Below are 20,876 nucleotides of genomic sequence, written 5' to 3'. Positions count from 1 at the left end.
GAGTTCTTCATAAAGGATCTCACCAGTAGAATTGAGGAGATAAGTCTGAAAGAGTGAAGTCCCATCAGAACTTTGGAAATTCAGCTCTCCTCCCAGCCTAGTACATAAAGCTGAAGACGCATTGCTCATAGGTTGGTCTAGATAAGTGTGGGGGACCACTTCACCTGAGTCAGGTGTGCCTCATTGATCTTGAGGTTTTATAATATAAAATATAACCGCAGTGTGTGGTATAGTACAGTGCACTTAGGCATGAATACTGCCCTAATTTCTTACCCTCAGCCTCTTCAGGCTAACACAGCTTCTTCCAAGCACATCCTTGAAAACAGTTTTCTTACCCCAATGCCTCTGGGAGTCATGGCAACAGATGCTAAAACTTGCATTGAGAAAACACAATTGATGCAGGCCTGAAACTGAGTGCTGTTCATGGTTCTATTATCCCAGGTGGCAATATATTAAGTTAAGTAAAACTCTAATTCAATTATGTATCAACATGGGAAAATATTGACTTACCTTCTTTTCCTGTTGGAAACTTAAGGAGTATTAAATGTTAGTATTTTGAGGAAGTTCAAACAGCTTTCCTTACCAGTATCTTGCAACATGCCTAGAGAAGACCAGATTTTTTCAGATCAATGCTGGGGTAAGTAGCAAAAGTTTAAGCAGATGCCTTGGCAAACTATTTGTTAAATTGGACTTTCTTACTCCAGAAGGGAGAAATTCCTCCTTCCACTCTTTTTAAAAATTTTATGGCTTAAAAAGTTACAATTAAGTTGTATAATTGCTAACTTCGTTCTATAAGGAAACCAAATCTTATCTTTTCTTAGACATGCTGGTCTCGTGTATTATCACCTCCATCTGGAGTGACCTCTGGTTGAATTCATATCCAAACTCTGTCACTACTCTAAACTTTTCCTAATTCTCTGCGTTTCCAAACATGGAGCTTCTACCTCTACTGAGCAATTATTTTGATTTCCTTGCTGACTCTGTGAATTCCATGAGGACAAGTCTGTAACCTACTCAAGCACAGGAATCCTGTCTTATCCTATCATCCTATTCACACCTTTATCCCTTCTGCCCCAAGCAAAGTGCTTTCTCCATATTAAGTTTTCAATGAACTTTTGATACAGGAATTAGAATATCTTTAATTGGTAGAAATCCTCTCTCATTTGGGGGGAACATCACTTGTACACTCTGGAAAAATCATTCCAAGTTCTACATTTAAACTCTGCAGATATAAGAGTTGGGAAGATCTTGGGGTCCATTAAAAGCCTTCTATCACAATTTCTCAACATTTTAGATGTTCAGTTGCTTTTCTTACTCCTATTATTGTTGTTTCTCTCCGGCTACTCACCAAAATACTTGGGCTTTGCAATTCTTGAAGGCATTTAGTTTTATTACCTCAAGTTCTTCTGAAGGTACCTGGTTAGGATAGTGCCTGGCACAGAGGATTATAGGTGCTTAAAGCTGTTGTTGAAAAAAATAATAAACAAACTAATTATTTAAGGGGTCTTAGGTAAAATACTTTCATTTCTCGAAATACTCTTTGGTATTTATTTCCATTAAGATCAGTACAATGTCTCGCACTTTGAAAGGGATGGTAAATGGCTCCATTTATCCTCCTGGTCCACTTATATGACTATCCAGCAGCTATGCCCATAGTGACCATAGAAATACAGAGGCAGACTGATAAGAATATAAAATACAAGGGTTAGAGTAATAGGCAAGGGCAAATTAGGACCTGTGTTGTATGGGGGTCAGAGACGCATGGATCCTCCCAGAACGCATGAATGTGGGAGGGTGTTGATGGTGGTAGTGGAAAGTTCAGGTTATTTCCAGTCCTGCTCAGCCATCCCTGTGCATCATAATCACGGGGTTCATGGGGGCTCTGTAAGACCATGGAAAGCCCTCGAAGCCCCTCTATGACCCCTGACATTTAACTCTCCTTTCTCCCCTGACAATACAACCGAGAAGGTGGAGAGCTCTTACATCTATTTGCCCTGTCAGTAAGGGGCCTTTAATCTGTTTTAGCATGAAAAATTCATTAAGAATGTACGATTATTTCATCAGTGAAATCCTCAAATTTTAAATTAAATCCATAGGTCTGGTTTAGCAACCGCCGTGCGAGATGGAGGAAGCAAGCTGGGGCCAATCAACTGATGGCTTTCAACCATCTCATTCCGGGGGGGTTCCCTCCTACGGCCATGCCGACTCTGCCAACGTACCAGCTGTCTGAGACCTCTTACCAGCCCACAGCTATTCCGCAAGGTATGCAGGAAGGGAGTCAAGGGGTTAAAATGTAACTCCCAATTGGTTTCCCTGCTGCTTGTTTTAGGCAGGGAAACCTCTGCGATGCTGACATTGTTGCTGTTTGTACGTTAATTACGTTACATTAGGTTGCCCTGAATGTACCTGTCACATTTCAGAAACATAGTTTCTTCTATAACATAGCTGAATCTCACAAGATAAACTGTGTTGCAACATAATACTATTTCAATATTTTAAAACGACACAAAACAATGAAACAAAACAACCTTCCTATATAAATACGCGGTTTGCTTTTCTTTCGTTAAAATTTTATCTCTACCTTTGTACTCTAATCTGCAATTAACTGAAGTTTTGTGATGGTTGCTAACTGCAGTAGTTAGAGGGAAGGTAAGCTTTGATAAAGTCTATTTGTTAATACATAGAGGTGAATGGGATAAATGATAAGATTAAATTATTTGGATTATGAAAGATAGCATTCTAGGCATTTGAAACTGTACTATTACACTAATATTTAGGTGCTTTGAAAGTATATTGATAAGAAATTTGAGACTTGCAGTTCTTACAGTGGTTAATTCTAATGTTGATTAATAACATTCACTGCCAAAATAGGTTTGTTAGCATTCTTAATGTGGTTTCTGAATTCCTATTCCGGTGAGTGTGCCTTGAAAGTATATAGATAACTTATGTACTTGCACATGTGTGCAGAGATGTGGCTATATTTGTTTATGAGTGGTTCCACACTTGTGTGTTAAGAAATGCAAGTTGAAATTAACATTTGATCTGACCGATAGATACTACTGGTGGCTTGGTGACTGTGAACTTTTGCACTGAACTCTCTCTGCTGGCCACAAAGGAACTTTCTGCTGACAATCTTCTTCATTGCAGCCGTGTCGGATCCCAGCAGCACTGTTCACAGACCTCAGCCGCTTCCTCCGAGCACTGTACACCAAAGCACTATTCCTTCCAACCCGGACAGCAGCTCTGCCTACTGCCTCCCCAGCACCAGGCATGGATTTTCCAGCTATACAGACAGCTTTGTGCCTCCATCCGGGCCCTCCAACCCCATGAACCCCGCCATTGGCAATGGCCTTTCACCTCAGGTCAGTCCCGTGTTTCCAGACAGACGATTTGCTGTATACCAGAACCAAATAGTCAATTCCCCCAGGCAGTCATATAATGAATTGCCAAATTTAAACCATAATGTATTCTTTATCCAAGCCACATGATTTTAGTTAGTTTCCTTTCTCTCCACCCTTCCTACTGGCTGTATCAAAAGTTGTAGCTCAGACTTAAAATTCAAGTGATTTTTAATGTAATCATGGAGACTTTATGTTTATACTCAGTGTCAAGGCATCTGTCATCTCTACTCCTAGTTCTGGGCTTTGGTTAAAAAACTCACACACATTTTTTTTCTTTTTTGAGTGGTATTTGGTCAGCTGATGGGGTTGTGAGCAAAAGCAGCTAATAAGAAACCACCAAAGCTTTTATAAAACAATTGGAGAGGAAGCAAACAAGTTGTGTGGAGAGACCCAGCTGATGGCTGCAGAACTCTGTGATAAATGAGTTATAAATGCACAAATTAGGAGAATTACTGCTCTTTGGGAATATATCCATATCTGAATGTTGTAATTGTTTTTCTAATTTGCATTGGACTATGAGCTTTTCTGGAGAGATCATATTAATAAATTGCCTTGATAATTGCATGTCACAGGGTTGGGTAAATTTTCTACATGTGGCATCTGTCTGAGGTTGACATTATTAGCAGTTGTTTAAATACAGATCGCTTGATTTTATTAGAGAGCACTTGGCCCAGGTGGCGAGGATAGCTGCCCGCTAAATTTGGAGAAATGTCACAAAGGGGTTGCAATCTATAATTGCAATCGAGAATCTCTTCAGGGCTGAGAGTGAGAGTTTTAACAGCTTTATCTTTTCTTACCCCCTTTTCCTCTTGGTGGTTGGGAAAACAGAGAGAAGCTCAGAATGACACAAATGAAAAGTGAAAAGACAATTATCCTCAATTACACAGTAATCACTGGCACTCACCGCTGCCTAAGCACCAAGAGGGCATTCTAATAGGCAGAAAATGAGATTTTAATGGCACAAAGGGTGGCCAAAATAACGACTCATATATCTTTGCCGTCTTCGTTTTCTTCAACTTGTGGTTTGAGTCTTGGGAGTGGAGTTGTTGGGCTCTGCACAACGGTGATAACTCTGAGCAGCTGAAAAGTTCAAAGCCGTTGGAGTTGAAAAGAATGAATAGCAAAGGCAATGAAATAAACATTTCTGCCTAAAGGCAAAAGTTCATAAATCCTTTTTTGTAACAGTAAATGTAATTAAGTTTCATAGATTCCTATAGCACATCCTGGGATAAAAAAATAAGAGGTGGCTTTAAACCTCAACTGAAAAATAACAACATGAAAACAATGAACGTACTACCTACAGGACTTTGATACATTTAATTTCCAAGGCTGGCCTTTGTGGATGTGATTTTGCATGAAAATCATGGACTTATATTAATAGATGCATCTTTAAAATGCCCGGATTTATAACATATAAACGTCTTCCACGGTTTAGAAGTAACATTGGAGGTAGTTATCTCTGCAGTTTTTAACATGAGGAGTTTGGGACCATAGAAAAGCTTTTTATGAACATGACTTGGTTGAAAGTTTTGATAAAAGTAAACTCCAATCCTAAAGACTTCTGTAAGGTGAGACCCAGGATTTCCTCAGCATTTCTTTAATGTTTAATCATAATAAAAATAATGACATGAATCTGTATTCTGTACATTAAACTGCTAGTCTCTTGTATTATAAATATATTATCTTGTATGTTATAATAAGTGTATTGTATTATATAAGTATTACATAAGTGGAATTACTAGTACTTGATCTTGAAACTGTTAATCCTTGATTTTTCAAGAAACCTGGCTATGATTCCAGAGTTGGTGCTGGGGAGGGAATCACTTCAATATCAAGCAATGGAAAATTCCACAGGCAACTTTTCCTGTATTTCTTTCCTGTATTATGTTAATCCCTTACTTATGACATTGCAAATATCCAGGATGTTTTACATTTCTACCAAACATTTCCACCTCAAACCACCACTAGGAACTCATGTTATCTAAGTTCTTGTAGCATCCCCAATGAGCTGGAAAGGGAACAAATAATATGAAGTTCCTCCTCATATCCTCAGGCAAAGTTGGAGAACGAAAGACAGTGAGTGAATCAGTATCTTGCCTAACATATTTACAAAATGCCAGAGCCAAATGACAGAGCATTGGGAAGTAGAGCTCAGATTTTTCTAGCTTTTGGGATTTATCACTTCTAAGGAATATCTCTGTTTTAGTAAGGAGGGGGGCTACCCTACTTTTTTGGTTGTCTGGCTTTATTAAAAATATTGTAAAGAAAAGTTTGAAGAAAAGAGCCCATGTTTACCTGTTAACTAAAGAAGACAGTAAAGAAATGGTAGTAACCCTTTAGTCTTATTATTTATTATCTAGAAGTGCATATGACTATATTGGATCATGTCATATTAAAAACGGAATGAATCCTGTGATTACCATTTTCCCTTTTCTCCTCCTGCTCTTCAACTTCCTCTGCCTCTATCTGGACATCTAATATGCGGACAGATGACTAAGGCTCAGAGAGGTTGTGGCCTGCTGAAGACCACAGGGCTGGTAGTGAGGGGATTGGGAGCAGACCGAGGATTCTCGGCTCCTAGTCTAGGATCTCATCCAGGATAGCACACAGTTTGGTGAAGAGGGAACAGGTTTCATTAAAAATAGAGGCAGGGGGCTTTAGTCATACTTTAAAATCATTTTGTAGAGACTAGTTTTCTAAACTTTTAGGTTCAGGTTAATTTACACTCTTTTTGCTAATGTGCTATTTATGCACTTTTTCGCTTTATACGCTTTTTCTATCCATCTTTTAACTTCCCCCAGTACTAAAAGTACTGCATGGTTATTGTAGGCTATGGAAAAAAAATTTAAAAAGTGTCTTTAGAATAGAAAAAAATTCCCCTGGGTAACCACTGTTAATACTTTTGCATATTGCCTTTCAGCTCTTTTTGGATCTTTGGCTTTTTAAAAAATATAATTGAGGTGGTAGTGTAGATAACTTCGCATCTTGTCTTTTCTCTGCCTTTATATTTCATCATAGGGTATTCCCCATCAATTAATTTAACTAGAATTGGATCTCAAGTGTTTTGAGTTGTTATGATCAGTTCATTGTAGGTTTCTTTATTGGAGGCTATTTGACGTGTTAAAAATATTTGTGCATTGTATTTGATTTTTCTCCCTAGTGTCATTGAAATTGATGGATGGTTTGCTATTCGGACTTGGAAATCATGAGTTAGAATGTGTGTGAACTGTTGTAGAATGGGCTTTCTAGTTTCTTGTCAAGGAGTTAATAGACGCCATAACAATAGGCAAATTGTTTGTATGTGTGTGGATTTTAGTTGGTTTTCCTTTGGAGTCTCTAACATATCTGTTCCCTCAAGCAAAGATTCTTTTAAAGCTTGGAATCCGAGCCATTAGCCAAATGGTCTTTCTTAGATGCCCTCAGTCCTTTTCTCAGGGAAGGTCTCAGCTTCATGAGGGACGGGTGTGAAGCAGTGACTCAGAAAGGTCACACCTGTCCAGCTGGTCAGATTGGAGTAGCAAGAGTGACATGTATTTGTGACATTCTAAATCTCTGACAAAAACCCTTAGAAACTTTGGTCAGATCCTTCCTCAAGTTGCTGAAAGGGTCTGTGCAGTACTTAATCATTGGCAAGCTTATCTTGTTCTGAGGGACTCAGTAACTATATCTGGGGAATATTCCCGTTTTACCTATGGAAAAACCGAGGCCAAGGCAACACAATCGTCTAAATGACAGAGTGAGTTACCAGTAGAGTTAGGAGCCAAATCTTATCTCTCTGCCAGTTGTTACTAATTCTTCTATAAACACAAATTACACATTTCACTGGCTGAAGAAGCATAATATCCTGGGTTTTCCATGGTTTTCTCTCACTGACATTCAGATTTTCCTGCAAGCCTGGTCAAAAGGCTTCACAGATGGAGAGCTTGGCTTTGCATTCCCTCAAAGGCTGGATCTGTCAGGGAACTTGAGATCCCCAGAGATGGGTGAGAGAGGGAGTAGGCTAATGACCTGGAAATTTTCTACTGTCTCCGAATTACTGGGATCGTTTGAACTACGTAACCGTTTTAGGAGACGGGGCTTACATCATGAATGTCAAAACATGGTCTGAGAAGAAAACCATTCAACTCCCCCTACCGAAGGCTTTCCCCTGCAGTAGCAGCCTTCTTTTGAGACGTTGTGTTCTCTTTGTGTGGGGACAATACAGAAAGAATACAGGAAATAGATGCCATGTATTTCCCCTCCGAACCCAGATGGTATGTTACCAGCACATTTCTGCACGTGCAGGAGAGAAAAAGGAATACTGACCTCGAATATGGAGTACCGAGGAAGTACTACAATATGCTCAAGACGTGAGACTAATTAACATTTGGCGTAAGTTCTTCTAATTAACTTTGTCTTACAGGAAATACTACACTTACTGCTCCCCCACCTCCAATACACACACATAGCCAAACCAAAAACACAAGGCCAATTCAATTAACAAACTTGTATCATTTCACGCCCCACTTCCACCCCATTTCTACAAACTCCACAGTTTTTGGTGACAGCTTCTAATGATTTCTTGAGTGAAATACAGTATCAGTGGATTATACGATTTCTAGGAAGATTTTTTTTATTGCTCTGTAGTATACAAAAATGGGCCAACTTGGCTGCATCGAGGGTTCATCAACCATTGCAAATGATTCTTCAAATGTTTTGGGTTTGGTAAAACCTAAAACACATTTTGCCAAGTACTTTTCCTCCTTAATTTTTCAAACTGTGTATTTTAGGGAAAATTTGATCCATATGGTTTTGATTCATTTACTCTTATATCATTGACATTTTTTTTTCCTGCAGAGCCATTTGATATCCACGAAGCTTTCTGAACCTTTCCTATGTTCATTTTAAACATTTTCCTCCTTAAAAAGAGGAAGTCATCTTTGCAACCTCAGAGGCTATAAATTTTGAGTACTCTCTCAATTCAGCAATGCTTAAAAATACATTTGGTATAAATCTAGATTATTATGAACACATTTTATGTTTAGAGCAGATGAGGAGATTTTCGTTTCTGGTTTATGAGTGAAACCAATGACAAAATAAGAAAATAGGTTTAAATTACAAAAAAGGTTTTGTTTTAGAGAACATTTAACTGTTATTAATAAATCCCCATGGTAAGAGCAATGCTTAAAGGCTTCATTTCAAATTTTGTCCAGGTCTTGGGTAATATGTAATTGAATAACCAGTACACCTGTCTATTTCATGGATAATCTACTGAGGAAAGAAAAAATTCTCATAAAGATTTGTGTACCAGGCTTGAAAATGCCTGAATGTTTACTCAGCACTCAGCACCTCAAGAACAAAGAGTGGGTCTGCAGATCTCATCAAGTTTATTGACCATTCATCTGTTAAGTCTGGTTGAATCATCACAGCTTTGTGGGCATGAAATACCATCTCTGAAATGAACTCAAGAAAGAGCGATAGATCTTTATGCTAATGAGACTGTGGTTAATGGTATAAGATGCCAGGATCAACTTCTCATCTTAATTCACATTTTACAAAAGAAAACTCAACCACCCATCCAGTTGCTTTTAAAGAATAATATTAAAATTGAGATTATTAGTGTGTAATGTATGTAAATTGCATATTTGGTGTCAGCTATGCTTATTAGGCAGCTTCTCCATTTCATGCATATATGTATTAGACTGTCATGGTTCCATTTCAAATTAGATTTCAATTGCTCAGCACAGTTTCTTTTGACAAACATTTGTTAATCCTGAAACTTATTAGGGAGAAGCATTTAAGTGTTAATATGTATACACAAAACTCAAGACTGCTTTTGATTTTACTTGTCATTTTTTTGGACCACACTCTTCATAATTATCTCAAATTCCTTAGCTGCAAGGCAAGATGATGGTTCTTTGTCCATCGAAGGTGTAAGGGCTTACTAGGGATCAGCGTGTTATGTGCATGGGGTATTAAGAAGGGTTGTGATGGCTAGTTTTCTGTTTCATATAGGGAGAAAGTCTTTTTCACCGTAGCATGGTAATTCCTCGACCTTCTCTCATACTGTTGATACATATAAAAGCAGGAAGGATTACCTGGGTGGCAGGACCAGCTCTTGTTTCAGGAGAGCTATTTTCCTGGACATTTTTGGGCTCACATACAGAAGCTACTTGATGCTATGCCATTTGTTTTGTCCATTTCGCACACAGTTTGTAGCTTCTGTGGTCTCAGCCTATCTTTATCATTGTGAAGATCCAAACAAGCAAGTGGCCTGCCACCAACCCATTTCCCGCTTCCTTCCCTTTACATTTTCCAGAAATTCATCTGTGGAAGGAAAAGGAGTGATTTTGATTAAAGAGATTGGTTCGGTGTCAAACAAAGCTTGGACAGAGACACATTCCGTACAAAAGTGGCAGCCTCTCCAAGCTTGAACCTCTTTCTGTTTCATTTCTAAAGTGGTTCATGAGCTCAAAACCAGGGCTGCAGAAGCCTCACATGTTTATGAAGGCTCAAGGATGTTTATGATCATAAATGAGCCCATTTCAGCTGTGCCAGAATAACCATTGGCCATTTGCATGTTTCCATTCTGCCATATTAGGTTTTTGAGATGTTCTGCTCCATGGTGAAAACTTTGCTGCTAATCCATTTGTTGAATCAATGCTGGCTGTAATTGACCTGGTGCCTTTGGTTTTTCTCCGAAGGCTGTGGTTGCTACCCTTAAAGAATATGAGGAAAGCCCTGGTTTATGTCAGCTCTAGCCACAGCTTCTTGAGTTGGTTACAGATTGGAGAATTGTGAGAGAAATAGCTACTTGGCCAAAATCTTTTTGCAGAAAAGGAGGAAGCAGCAGCCAATGACTGAATCTTACATCATGTCACTGAAATGAGTCACAAGAAAACCTTTCTTGCTGAATTAAATCTTTTTGTGTCTGCTGAATTGATATAACTGGAAACTCCATCACCTACTTTCTCTTGTACGTTGGATAAATCAGATGCAACAATCTGATGGTTTTTAGATTTGAAATTCCTCTAGCCATTCAAATTTCCATTTGAATTCCTCTAGCCATTGAGGAGAAAAAAATTGAGTTTGATTGCTTAGTCTATAACTAAGCTACTAGAATAAAAAGTTTTTCTTTGTAGTTAGTAATACACAACAAAGCCGTGCTGGATTCTAGTGTGAGGCCAATGGTCTGAATCAACTCTTTATATGCGTTGGAATGCAATGTAAAGCTTTTAATTTATTACTGCATTTGCAAAATGGCAATATCTACAGAAATCTGAATACTTGCATATTTATTCAATTAGGGGCTGAATGTGTGCTTTGTAGTGCAGACACAGAAGACTGGATTCAGTCATTAGTTGTGTACTATTTTTTGTCTTTTTTCCTAAAGAATCTGTCTTTGCAAAACAGTCTGGGTTCCATCAGAGGTGTATATTTTTCAATGTATGGTATAATATTTAAAAATTACTCTTGGCATTTAGCCAGAGTTCAGTAAACTAGAATTTCTGAGGTTAGTGATTGCATTATCTCTGATGATCAATGGAAAAGATGGGAAATTGGGAGGCCCTTTGAGACAGTGCATTTTGTAGAATCACAGGGTAATATTTCTCCCTAAAGGGAACATTTCTTAGCTGTGAGATGACTATGCAGCCAGTCCTCAGCTCTGAACTAATGAAGGAGGCAGACATTATTTAAAGAAATAACTGTCTTTGTCACAAAATACTGATGTCTCCTTTTGGGCAGCTTGTGTTAAAAAATCTAAGTAAACTATTGTATAGAGTTACGCTAAGAGACACAGTACTTAGGAAACTTAAATGCTTTTGGATAAAATAATAATACAACTGCAACAGGGCTTTCATTATGGTTTACTTAAAAATATCACGTGAACCTCTGACCAAAAAAAAAAAAAAAAAAACAAGGCAAATGTGGAAACTGAGTAATATAAAAGAAAGGTGGTTTCTTGGTGGACTGGAGTATTTTCAGGTACTCCATTTAGATATTTTAAATATTGGTGTCCATTCAGAATGCAGTAGTTGTAATATGCCTGGGATATGGTAGTTCTCAGAAATATGTTGTACAAAAATTGGTTTTGTTTCAGTAATTCAGATCGCAATAACGTGATAATCTGCTACAACGAACAAGAGCCAATGATCCTTCATTCCATGGGGCTAAGAGTGGGGAGGGGACAAGGTTTTCCTTTTCTTATTCTTGTTTTGATTTATTGAAATATAACATCGACATGAACACATTTTTAAAAATATACAGTCTAGCTTCTATGATACTAGATACTGGATAAATTAGAAGCATGATACTTATCTCAAAGGCAAGAGAGTCTGATGCGTCTTGTGCTTCTCTCTCATCAGCAAGGGATAAAAGGATCTGAAACAACAGGTACAATAGAAAGGTTTTAGAAATTAAGGGACAATCTAACTAAGTGATTTTGAGTTAACCGATTGGGGAACATTCTTTTAATCACTAAATGATGAAGACTATTTTGTCAGATCTGTAGGAGCAGATTTAGTTTTTGTAGATCAAAGAGCTATGTAAGTGGCTTCACTGTAGGCCCTGTATGTTGCCAGCCTACATAAAGTCACCTGTGCAATAGGGGACATAGCCACTGCCCAATTTATGATTAACGACACAAGTCAATTTTCAGGTGGAAAAACTATAGTACATCTTTACTGGTCCAGTGCCCCTGGAATCTGGTAAGAGAGGGAATTAAGGCAGGTAGGATTTTAGCTTAGTGGCGTAGAAGCTTCTGGTTCTCGGTAGACTGTGTTCTCAGATGTTGTCCAATATCTGTGGAGTTGCTGCAAGTCTCTATCCATCTTAAATGAATGCTAGTTCTGCCTTACCGCAAAGTCTGTGAAACAGACCAGAAAACATTTCCTAAAGGGTATGTTCATTCTTGATATCTACTCATTAAATCAGTATCACCTGGTCTTTTCAGTTGTCTCTTTTCTCTATTTTAAGGACATTTCTTTCACATTAAGAGAAGGGCAGGGAAGTTTCTCTTCTGCAATCTTCAGGCATTTGGTAGATAGAGTCTTAAGACATTGACTTTGGGCAGCCATAGAGCTATTTGCCTACATCACACATGGTCTAGAAGAAAGAATAAATTTCCTTGTTGAGTTGGCAGCTGTTTTCCTTCCTTAGTGGGCTGGAATGCGTTGGATGGAAGGGAAAATTTTAGAGGAATGGAAATACCATGTAGCCCAACATTTAAAGTTTTAAATGCCATCTCATTGAAGTATTGTGAGATGCCCAAGCATAGAGCTTTTCCCTTTCTATATTTGGAAGCCTAGGTCCCAAAAGATCAATTAATATTTAGCAAACGTGTCCTGAAGTAGTCATGAAATTAAACCAAGATATATGTTTGATTTTCCACAGTCGTGTATTTAGACAGGTTTTTGAAGCGGTGATAGGTTTGAGTGCTTATCCTTTGGAGGGCTACTGTGGTTGTGAGAAATTTCCTGAAATGGGGAGAGTTAACAGCAGGTAATGTCATTCCTCCCAGAAAGAGTTTGAGACTCTCTGTGTTAAGTGATGAATGAGGGTACCTGACCCACATCTGTTTTACATTAGAATGGAACATTGCCCTGACATCGTTAGGAGCATTTGTCAAGATTCCCTGGACAGAGCTTCTGTAAATTACATGCTGCAAATGTGTCAGGGTCAGGTAAGAGGATATCATTAACTCTCCCAAGTTTACTCAGCGCTCTGTCAGTCCATCTTAATATGCTAACGGCCAACAATTCTCCTTGAGCCGTTTTGTTATATTTTTCATTCATAGAAGAAAAAAAATATGTATGCTATACCCCCCAATATTGCACATGTTCTTTTCTCATAAATCATATTAATTGTAGACATGGTCACAAAGCATATTAAATGCAAGCATGCGTAAATGAATTAAAACATATGAGAATTTTATTACAGCCCATGGTGAGTCTAACATAGTCACATACCAACTGTATTAACTGGCATACTTTTTCATTTAGGTGGGATAAGCTTTTTCTTAATGTGCTTTATTTTATTGATAATAGATGGATGTGATGTGATTGTTCATCATTAGCTAGAAGTAAACTATATATATATATTTATGTGTGTGTGTATACATATATACATGTGCTTCTTGCAAGCCATTTCTATGCTAATTCTTTGCCTAGATTAATATTTTAGTCATCAGTCCTTAAAGAATATTGCTATCAATTTAACAGCTTAGATCTATTGAGAAATAGGTATTCTAAAGAACTGATAAAATGAAAGTTATTCTGTAATTGGTCACAGATCTGGAGATTAAAGCATTTTTACCAAAGTTTTACTAAGTTGTGCTCTTTACAAGTAAAACTTCGACATTATGCAACATATGAGCCAGACTTGTCTGGCACTCACTCTTTTGTCATGAGTTAAACATAGCTACTTGTAAAATGTGAGCTAAGGATGAAAATAAAAAATAAGGATGTGTTTAGATGGACATTTTACATGCCCTAGTTTTCTGTCTGGCTAGGTGAAGGTCAGCCATGCCCTCCCATAGCTCTTGGTGTGGCTGAGAAGGTCACCATACTTACCTTAAGAGAAACTTCTGCCTTCAGGCAACTTCCCTCTTACAGCTTTCAAACAGACGGGGCCAAAAATCTAATTATTTAGATGCTAATCAACTGCAGGATCCTTCCTAAGGCATTTGAATCTGAAGACGACATTTTCAGGAAAGTCTCCACTCTTCAAATTTACGCTTTTCAGGCTAGAGGATATAGTCATTGAAATGAAACCATTAGGTGACTCCAGTAGCATCTGTATGCCCAAAAAACTTTTGAACATTTTTGCTTGGTTCTGGAAATAAATGATATCCAAATTAAATATATATAATCAGTAGACTTTTGGAGGGAAGAGTAGAAGCTAAATCTTCCCGCCCCCAACAATGTTGTATATCATACAAAGCTATAAATCACGATGGTTTTCTAAAAAGCAACTAAATGTATAATATTAAATGTTAAATCAGAGAACATCTGATTACTTAAGAATAAAAAAGAAATTAAAGATGGGAACCAAGATTCCTACTTAGGAAAAAAGAAGCACCTCGATGTACACTATAATTTGCTAAATCATATTAGATTTCTGATAAGCTCTGAGCACTCTCGACTGAGGGCAAAACCATAACGCTTACGCCAAGGCAAATATTTTCCAGACACATTGTTTTAAATCTTAATTTGGCCCATAGTTTGTATCTTTTATATTTAATCTTACAATGGGAAAATTAATTCAAGAGAAATATGGCATGAAGCAATTGTAACGAGTTAGTTTTTCCTGAACCATATAATCTGCCAATCAAGATATAACCCACCGATTTGGAATTCTGAAACTTGAGAACGACCTTAGAGAGATCTTCAGAAAAGGTCTCTAATAATGGGAAAGAGGGACCAGCGGGAGAGGTGTTGGCTCATGATTCTGAGGCTTCAAATTTGTTTTTAAAGGTTATCCATAAAACAATTTAGAAATGGTGTCTGGAAATGTTTTTGGAGGTAACAATTTAGGAATATACTTAACAGATTTTTTTCAGATTCTTCACCTAAGACTTGTACTCAACTAAAAGTAAAAATTAGGTCCTCCCCCACATCCCTTCCCAAGGGACAGAACAGAGATTCTTATTAAGGGAAATCTCTTTTCCTGGTCATTGTATCTCCTGGACTTATCTGGCATTTAATAAGAATGCGGTCTATGTTTAGGAAACAGCACTGAGTTTATTTCTTTTCCTTTGAAATTGTTTGTGAAAACCAGGCAATTGTGCTTCCCTCCCATCCCAAATTAAAAAAAAAAAAATCAGGCAAAAATACCAGCCTTGTAGTCAAAACAGCTTACTAATGGTTTATGAAGGAAAAAAACATACTTTGCAACAAATAAGGATTTTATTTTAGGCTTTGAATTACAAATTTCCATAGGAAAAGCAATTCTATATGCTATAGGAAAAGAAATTCTGGCAATATTCTTAAAAAGAAAATATGACTGGAAGACATTCCATAACCATATTGGAGGGAGTTCTAAGAAGTTCGTTTACCAACTTCTTTGTGCAGCAAAAAGAAATTTCCATAGCTTCCCTTGAACCACATGAAATACGTAATAGCTTTTAAAAAACACATACATAAAAGTGTAATGAGACCCTTCCATTGAGATTTGAGGTTTTAAATTATGTTAGGGGAAAGTAATGTGTTTTGCATTAATATATTCACTATTTTTTTTTTTGTGAGGAAGATCAGCCCTGAGCTAACATCCGTGCCAATCCTCCTCTTTTTTTTTTTTTTTTTGCTAAGGAAGACTGGCCCTGAGCTAACACCCAGCTGATCTTCCTTCACTTTATGTGGGACGCTGCCACAGCGTGGCCTGACAAGTGGTGCGTTGGTGCACGACCAGGATCCGAACGTGGGCCGCCAGCAGCAGAGTGCGGGCACTTAACTGCTATGCCACGGGGCCGGCCCCATTCACTATTTTTTTTGTAACACAGATTTCCTTTTTAATTTTTAAATTAGAAGTTATTAAAAAGGTGTATATTTCTCAAGTCTTCTCAATGTGAAATATTGAAATAAATCACATTAGTTATAAGTATGTATTAATTTCAATTTCAGATCAAATGTAGGAAAATATTAGTGCCTCTTTCCCCATCCTTAAACAATTCTTGAGAAAGAAATCACGATTCCAAGATATGACTGTCACATCTTGTATCTGTGTGACTGTCACAGTGGAAACATGAATTTGTGGGAGAATGTCTGTTTCTTGGGCTCTATCAGGAAGATCAGAGGGACCAAAGATAAGCGAGTCTCTGGTCCTCTGTATTTCTTACATTAGCCACTGCAAGTATAGGGTTGCTGAGCTAAGGGATACTGCTAAAGCAGGAGCTGTCACTAGCTTCCCACGGGTGACAGTAGCAATACTGATAGGAAAACCCAATCTTCCTATTCCATTCACCCAGCAGCCATCCCTCCTGACTGGGTCATGCTCCGGGATGTCTTAAAGACGCTGCGCCCTGGAATCTTTGAGAAACTGTCTTTCTGTTGCCCTAGAATATAGCCCAGGCAGATATCTTCTCCATCCTCCAATAGATTTATTTCAAGCTCTTAGATTTAAATCCTGTCCTAAAGTATTTTCCAGTTCAGCAACTGCAAAAAGTGGCTGCATAAACCTTATAAGCTGAATTTTGCTTGTAGGAAGGACTCATTTCTTCTCTTTTGGGACTTTCATGTTTTTTTTTTTTTTTTTTTTTTCCTGTGGACAAAGTTATTGCTGCCTTCAAAGTTATGCAAACAAAAAATGTATGGAAGAGGATTAAAAAAAAGTTTATCACAGAAGTGTACATAGAGCTCATGTATGCATGGGAGAGTGTGCGTGTTTTGAATAAAATTCTGCTGTTCCTCTTCGACTATAACTGTATATAGAGTATTCCATTTCTCCCTTAAAGTGATATACCGTTAACTGAGTTTCAGGTATGTATCTTCGTGCAGGACATTTAAATATGTTTCCTTTTTATCCAGTATTGCTGGGTAGTTTTCTTCTCTGGATTGTACAATTACAAAATTGCTCTTTCTAAGTGGTTGATTTTTACTCAGTGCTGCTTATTTACATGGTAAAATATTTGTGCCCTGTGTCATTGTCCCCTTTTCATTAAAAAATCACATTTTTCATATTTTTATTTTTCCTATCCATTCTTGCCCATCAGACAGTACACAAAGAGATACTCTTGGTTTGAAAGGAGTGTATTTGGCACTGAACAACCTCTCTTTTAAAGACTCTTTTCTTCTAATAGACATGGGTCATTTTGGCTTGAAATAAAATATTTAATAAATTAGTATATCAATGGAAGTTTATGAATTTTCGAAGTATACACTGTAAAATCATTTGTATAAGCTCAAAGAAAGGCAAAAAAGAAAAAACACCCATGTAGGTGGAAGAACATTCAGGAAATAACTTAAATGCATTCTGGATTATGTTCAACTTTTTAAAGTGAGAAAATGAAGTAATTCGCTTACTATAGACAGCTGTTGGGTAGGACCCTAAGAAAGTCCCAAGTTCTAGTGACTTTCCATCCTCTTGGAGCTGTGAATCCTATGTATTCTTACTTTATTTTGTGATTTTCATTCTCCCCAAATCCCCAATTAGACAAAACCATGCTCTGTCACATATGATTACTTTTTAGAATGTAAGCAATTTTTAGAGATGTTTTAAAAAGGTGTTTCACCACATAGCTCAAGGAAATCCAGATCCCTTGGAATGTCTTTAAAAATTTGGTCATCACTCAGCTGCTCTCCCCACACTGGTCCACTTCCCCACGTGCTCACACACACCGTAACTCACATGAAAGGGAGAAAAGGAATGAAGACCAGGGAAATCAGTGGCTTGATAGAAATGGAGGAAGAAAGGATAATCCATAGAAGGTGGTAAACAGATTCTCTCTCCTCTTTTTTTTCTCTTGGGGCTAATTAAAGATGGAACAGTTTAAAGCTTTATTTCAAGAAGATTTTGTTTAGCTACAAGGATTACGCAAGCCCTGCTCAAAGGGGATTGTGGCCTCATTGTGTTTGGAGTCTAATTTAGGATGCTTTGTGGGATGCAAGACTGGTCCCTCCCACCTGCCTTGCTGGAACCCCTAGATCCAGGATTCTGTTGCCTGAATTACCTTGGGCGATAGCACAAGGCCTAGAGTCAGGCCTTGCGTTTCATTGTTGCCCTCTCCTCTGTGTCATGGATACACTTTAGTCTCCATATGCTTCAGATGTCCTAAAAGACAACAGGACTCTTATGACAATATTGTGTGATTGTGGGCCCCCGCATTTAAGTATTTGGTAAGCGGGTGATATTTTGTAAGCAGGTGAGGCTCTTCACCCAGTCGTCTGTTTCTTCTGCAGTTGCTTTTTAGGTCCTGCCACTGAATCGTAGGAAGTTGAGAAAAATCACTTCCTCTCCCGGGTGGCAGTTTTCCAGCTGCAGAATTAATTATCCACTTACTTCCATCACAAGGTGTTACAAGGGTCAGTGAGCTTGAGTTTGTGAAGCACTTCACTGTGCTCATCCGAAAGTTGTTCTGTTATCACAGTTTTGTTTATTTTTTAAAGTTCTCTTGCTCGCTAGGATTATTTACGATGTGGAACGGAATTTTTATAATGTGTTTGCATTTCAGGCTTTTCTTTCCTTTTAACACTCTTATATATGAAATGTTAGTTTAGAGAAGAAATGAAAGGAGAGGTAATGGAGGCAGTTACCTGGAGAATCATTTACCATTCATTCATTCATTCCCTACTCAGCACCAAGCACTCTTTTAGGTGCTGGGGATATAAAGATGAGTAGGTTAGTCCCCTCAAAGCTCTCATAATTCAAAGTAGGTGACTGAAGTAATGATTCCAGAATGGGAGGGACAAGTAAACTACAAAGGAGCATCAGGGAGGAAGTAATTATTTCTAACTACTGAAGGACGGTGGAGATAGGGAGAGGAAGTTTCTAGAGAGGGAATGCTACAAAAAAGGACATAGAAATCTCGAAATACACAAAAAGAATTTGATTTGAATCCAACTTGTAAAAAAAAATAAGCAAATGCCTATTTAAAATGATATGTGAAACTTCCAGATGTAATATATGGTTAAACATTATTCTATATGAACAGGTATAATTTCTCCCTCCCTCCATCCTTCTGTCCCTCCATCCTTCCTTTTTTTCCTCTTCTTTGAAATCCCATTCTGATTTTATCACTGGGGCATGGTGTAATCTCTCTTTCTCGCACCCCCTCTCCTTCCTTTTCCTTCCTCCCCCCATCTCCCTCCTCTCTTTCCTTTTTCTGAAACGGCAGTCAGATATTATGATTGGGCATGATGTAATATCTCTGCCACTTTGAATTGAGGTCACTGTCTTTTGCACAGCTCTTTAACGGTAGATTTCCAAAGAAATGAAAATTGTACTTTTCCAATTATTCATTCAGCTATAGGCTATGACCTGCTCCTCCCTCCATTCTAACTTTTTCCCAATTTTCCTGTTTATTTTAGGTAATGGGACTTCTGACCAACCACGGTGGGGTACCCCATCAGCCCCAGACCGATTATGCTCTCTCCCCTCTCACTGGGGGCCTGGAACCTACCACCACGGTGTCGGCCAGCTGCAGTCAGAGACTAGACCATATGAAGAGCTTGGACAGTCTGCCAACATCTCAGTCCTATTGTCCACCCACCTATAGCACCACGGGCTACAGTATGGACCCTGTCACAGGCTACCAGTATGGGCAGTATGGACAAAGTAAGCCTCAGACGTTTTAGGGTGTAATTACTCCTAGACGGGTGAAAAATTTCAATTCTTCCTTAAGAAAGGGGAGGTGGCAGCATGATTAAGCCTTACATCCCTGTATCAATTTTGTGGCAAAGCCGGCTGATTTTTCCAGCAAGGGCTCCCTTGTATAATTATTTTCTTAACTGATGTCAACAACATCTTGCGGTTATTAATTGCTGAGACATGAAACCTGATTGCCACTAGGTAAAACATAAGGGTTGGCCAAAATGAAATAACCTCTGGCATTAGAAACACATGTTTTTAATGAGGTCAGCTCAAGGATCATATGAGGTATAATCCCAAGGACACAGAGTTGTGTCAAACTTGTCTCAGGAATAAAAATATTAGTCTCGATCCTTTGATACCACGGTATTAAATATGACATTGTCAGCCTGTAGCTGATTTTGCCCCTTGCTGTGAATTTTCCCAGCATGACCTAAAAAGCTGTGTGTGTTTTCTTACAGGTGCCTTTCATTATCTCAAACCAGATATCGCCTAAGTGAACTGTCCACTTGGAGCTGAAACTGGCCCTGTTTCCGGTCTCCACAGCCTAGACATGAAGAATCTTCTCAGAAAAAAAAAAAAAAGCACCCTTTTGGGGGGCAGTCCCGACAGGAGACAGAGGAGAGGGATTGATTTTCTTTCTCCGGTAGTTGGTTTCAAATTCTTTTGAACGTGTGGGACAAAAGCAGTGGAGAAAAGGAAGACCCGGAACAATAAAAGACAAATGCAACATTTTAGGGCAATGATTTAACGTGGCTACATATCAAAATATCCCAGCTCTTTAGTGCTGATGATCGAGGAGCTAAAACATTCCATTTGTATGTGTGTGTGTATGTGTGTGTGCGCGCATGTGTGGGCTTATGTGAGATTTATCTGGCCTGGTTTGGGCAAGCAGAATGTTCTAAAATAATAGTCAGAGAATACTCTAAACTATAACATGTTTAATGTCCAATGCTGACACTTCTACAACTTTAAAACTGCTCACTTAATGAAGCAGGAACGGAGGAATCCTTGACTTTTACACACTGGAAATTGACATAAAAATAAATGCCACCATTTTTAGGAAGTTAGACTAGATGTAAAGGACCTCCCAAATAAATTATTTGTTATCTTATCCTCATTTGTAATCCAGTTGTCAATAAATGTCCCGTCTTGCTAACAGGATATGGGGGAGCAGGAAGAAAAGCTGGTTTT

The 20,876-nt window shown here is 38.2% G+C and overlaps 1 protein-coding gene across 1 annotated transcript in view; it reads left to right on the top strand.

Moving 5' to 3' along the window:
* Positions 1 to 20,478, top strand: part of PAX3 (paired box 3) — an 89,101-nt gene extending 68,623 nt beyond the window's left edge. Inside the window, exons 6-10 of the mRNA XM_058533471.1 lie at positions 2,097 to 2,262; positions 3,148 to 3,362; positions 19,403 to 19,649; positions 20,144 to 20,174; positions 20,333 to 20,478. Of these exons, the coding sequence (XP_058389454.1) occupies positions 2,097 to 2,262; positions 3,148 to 3,362; positions 19,403 to 19,649; positions 20,144 to 20,174; positions 20,333 to 20,399 (726 nt within the window). The 3' untranslated portion in view covers positions 20,400 to 20,478. The remainder of the gene's footprint in view (positions 1 to 2,096; positions 2,263 to 3,147; positions 3,363 to 19,402; positions 19,650 to 20,143; positions 20,175 to 20,332) is intronic.
* Positions 20,479 to 20,876: the final 398 nt, after the last annotated feature.

Source organism: Diceros bicornis, chromosome 37 (assembly GCF_020826845.1).
Source record: "Diceros bicornis minor isolate mBicDic1 chromosome 37, mDicBic1.mat.cur, whole genome shotgun sequence".
Classification (NCBI taxonomy): Eukaryota; Metazoa; Chordata; class Mammalia; order Perissodactyla; family Rhinocerotidae; genus Diceros; species Diceros bicornis.
Note: the sequence above shows the minus strand (reverse complement) of the source record. Positions and strands in the feature narration are given on the sequence as shown.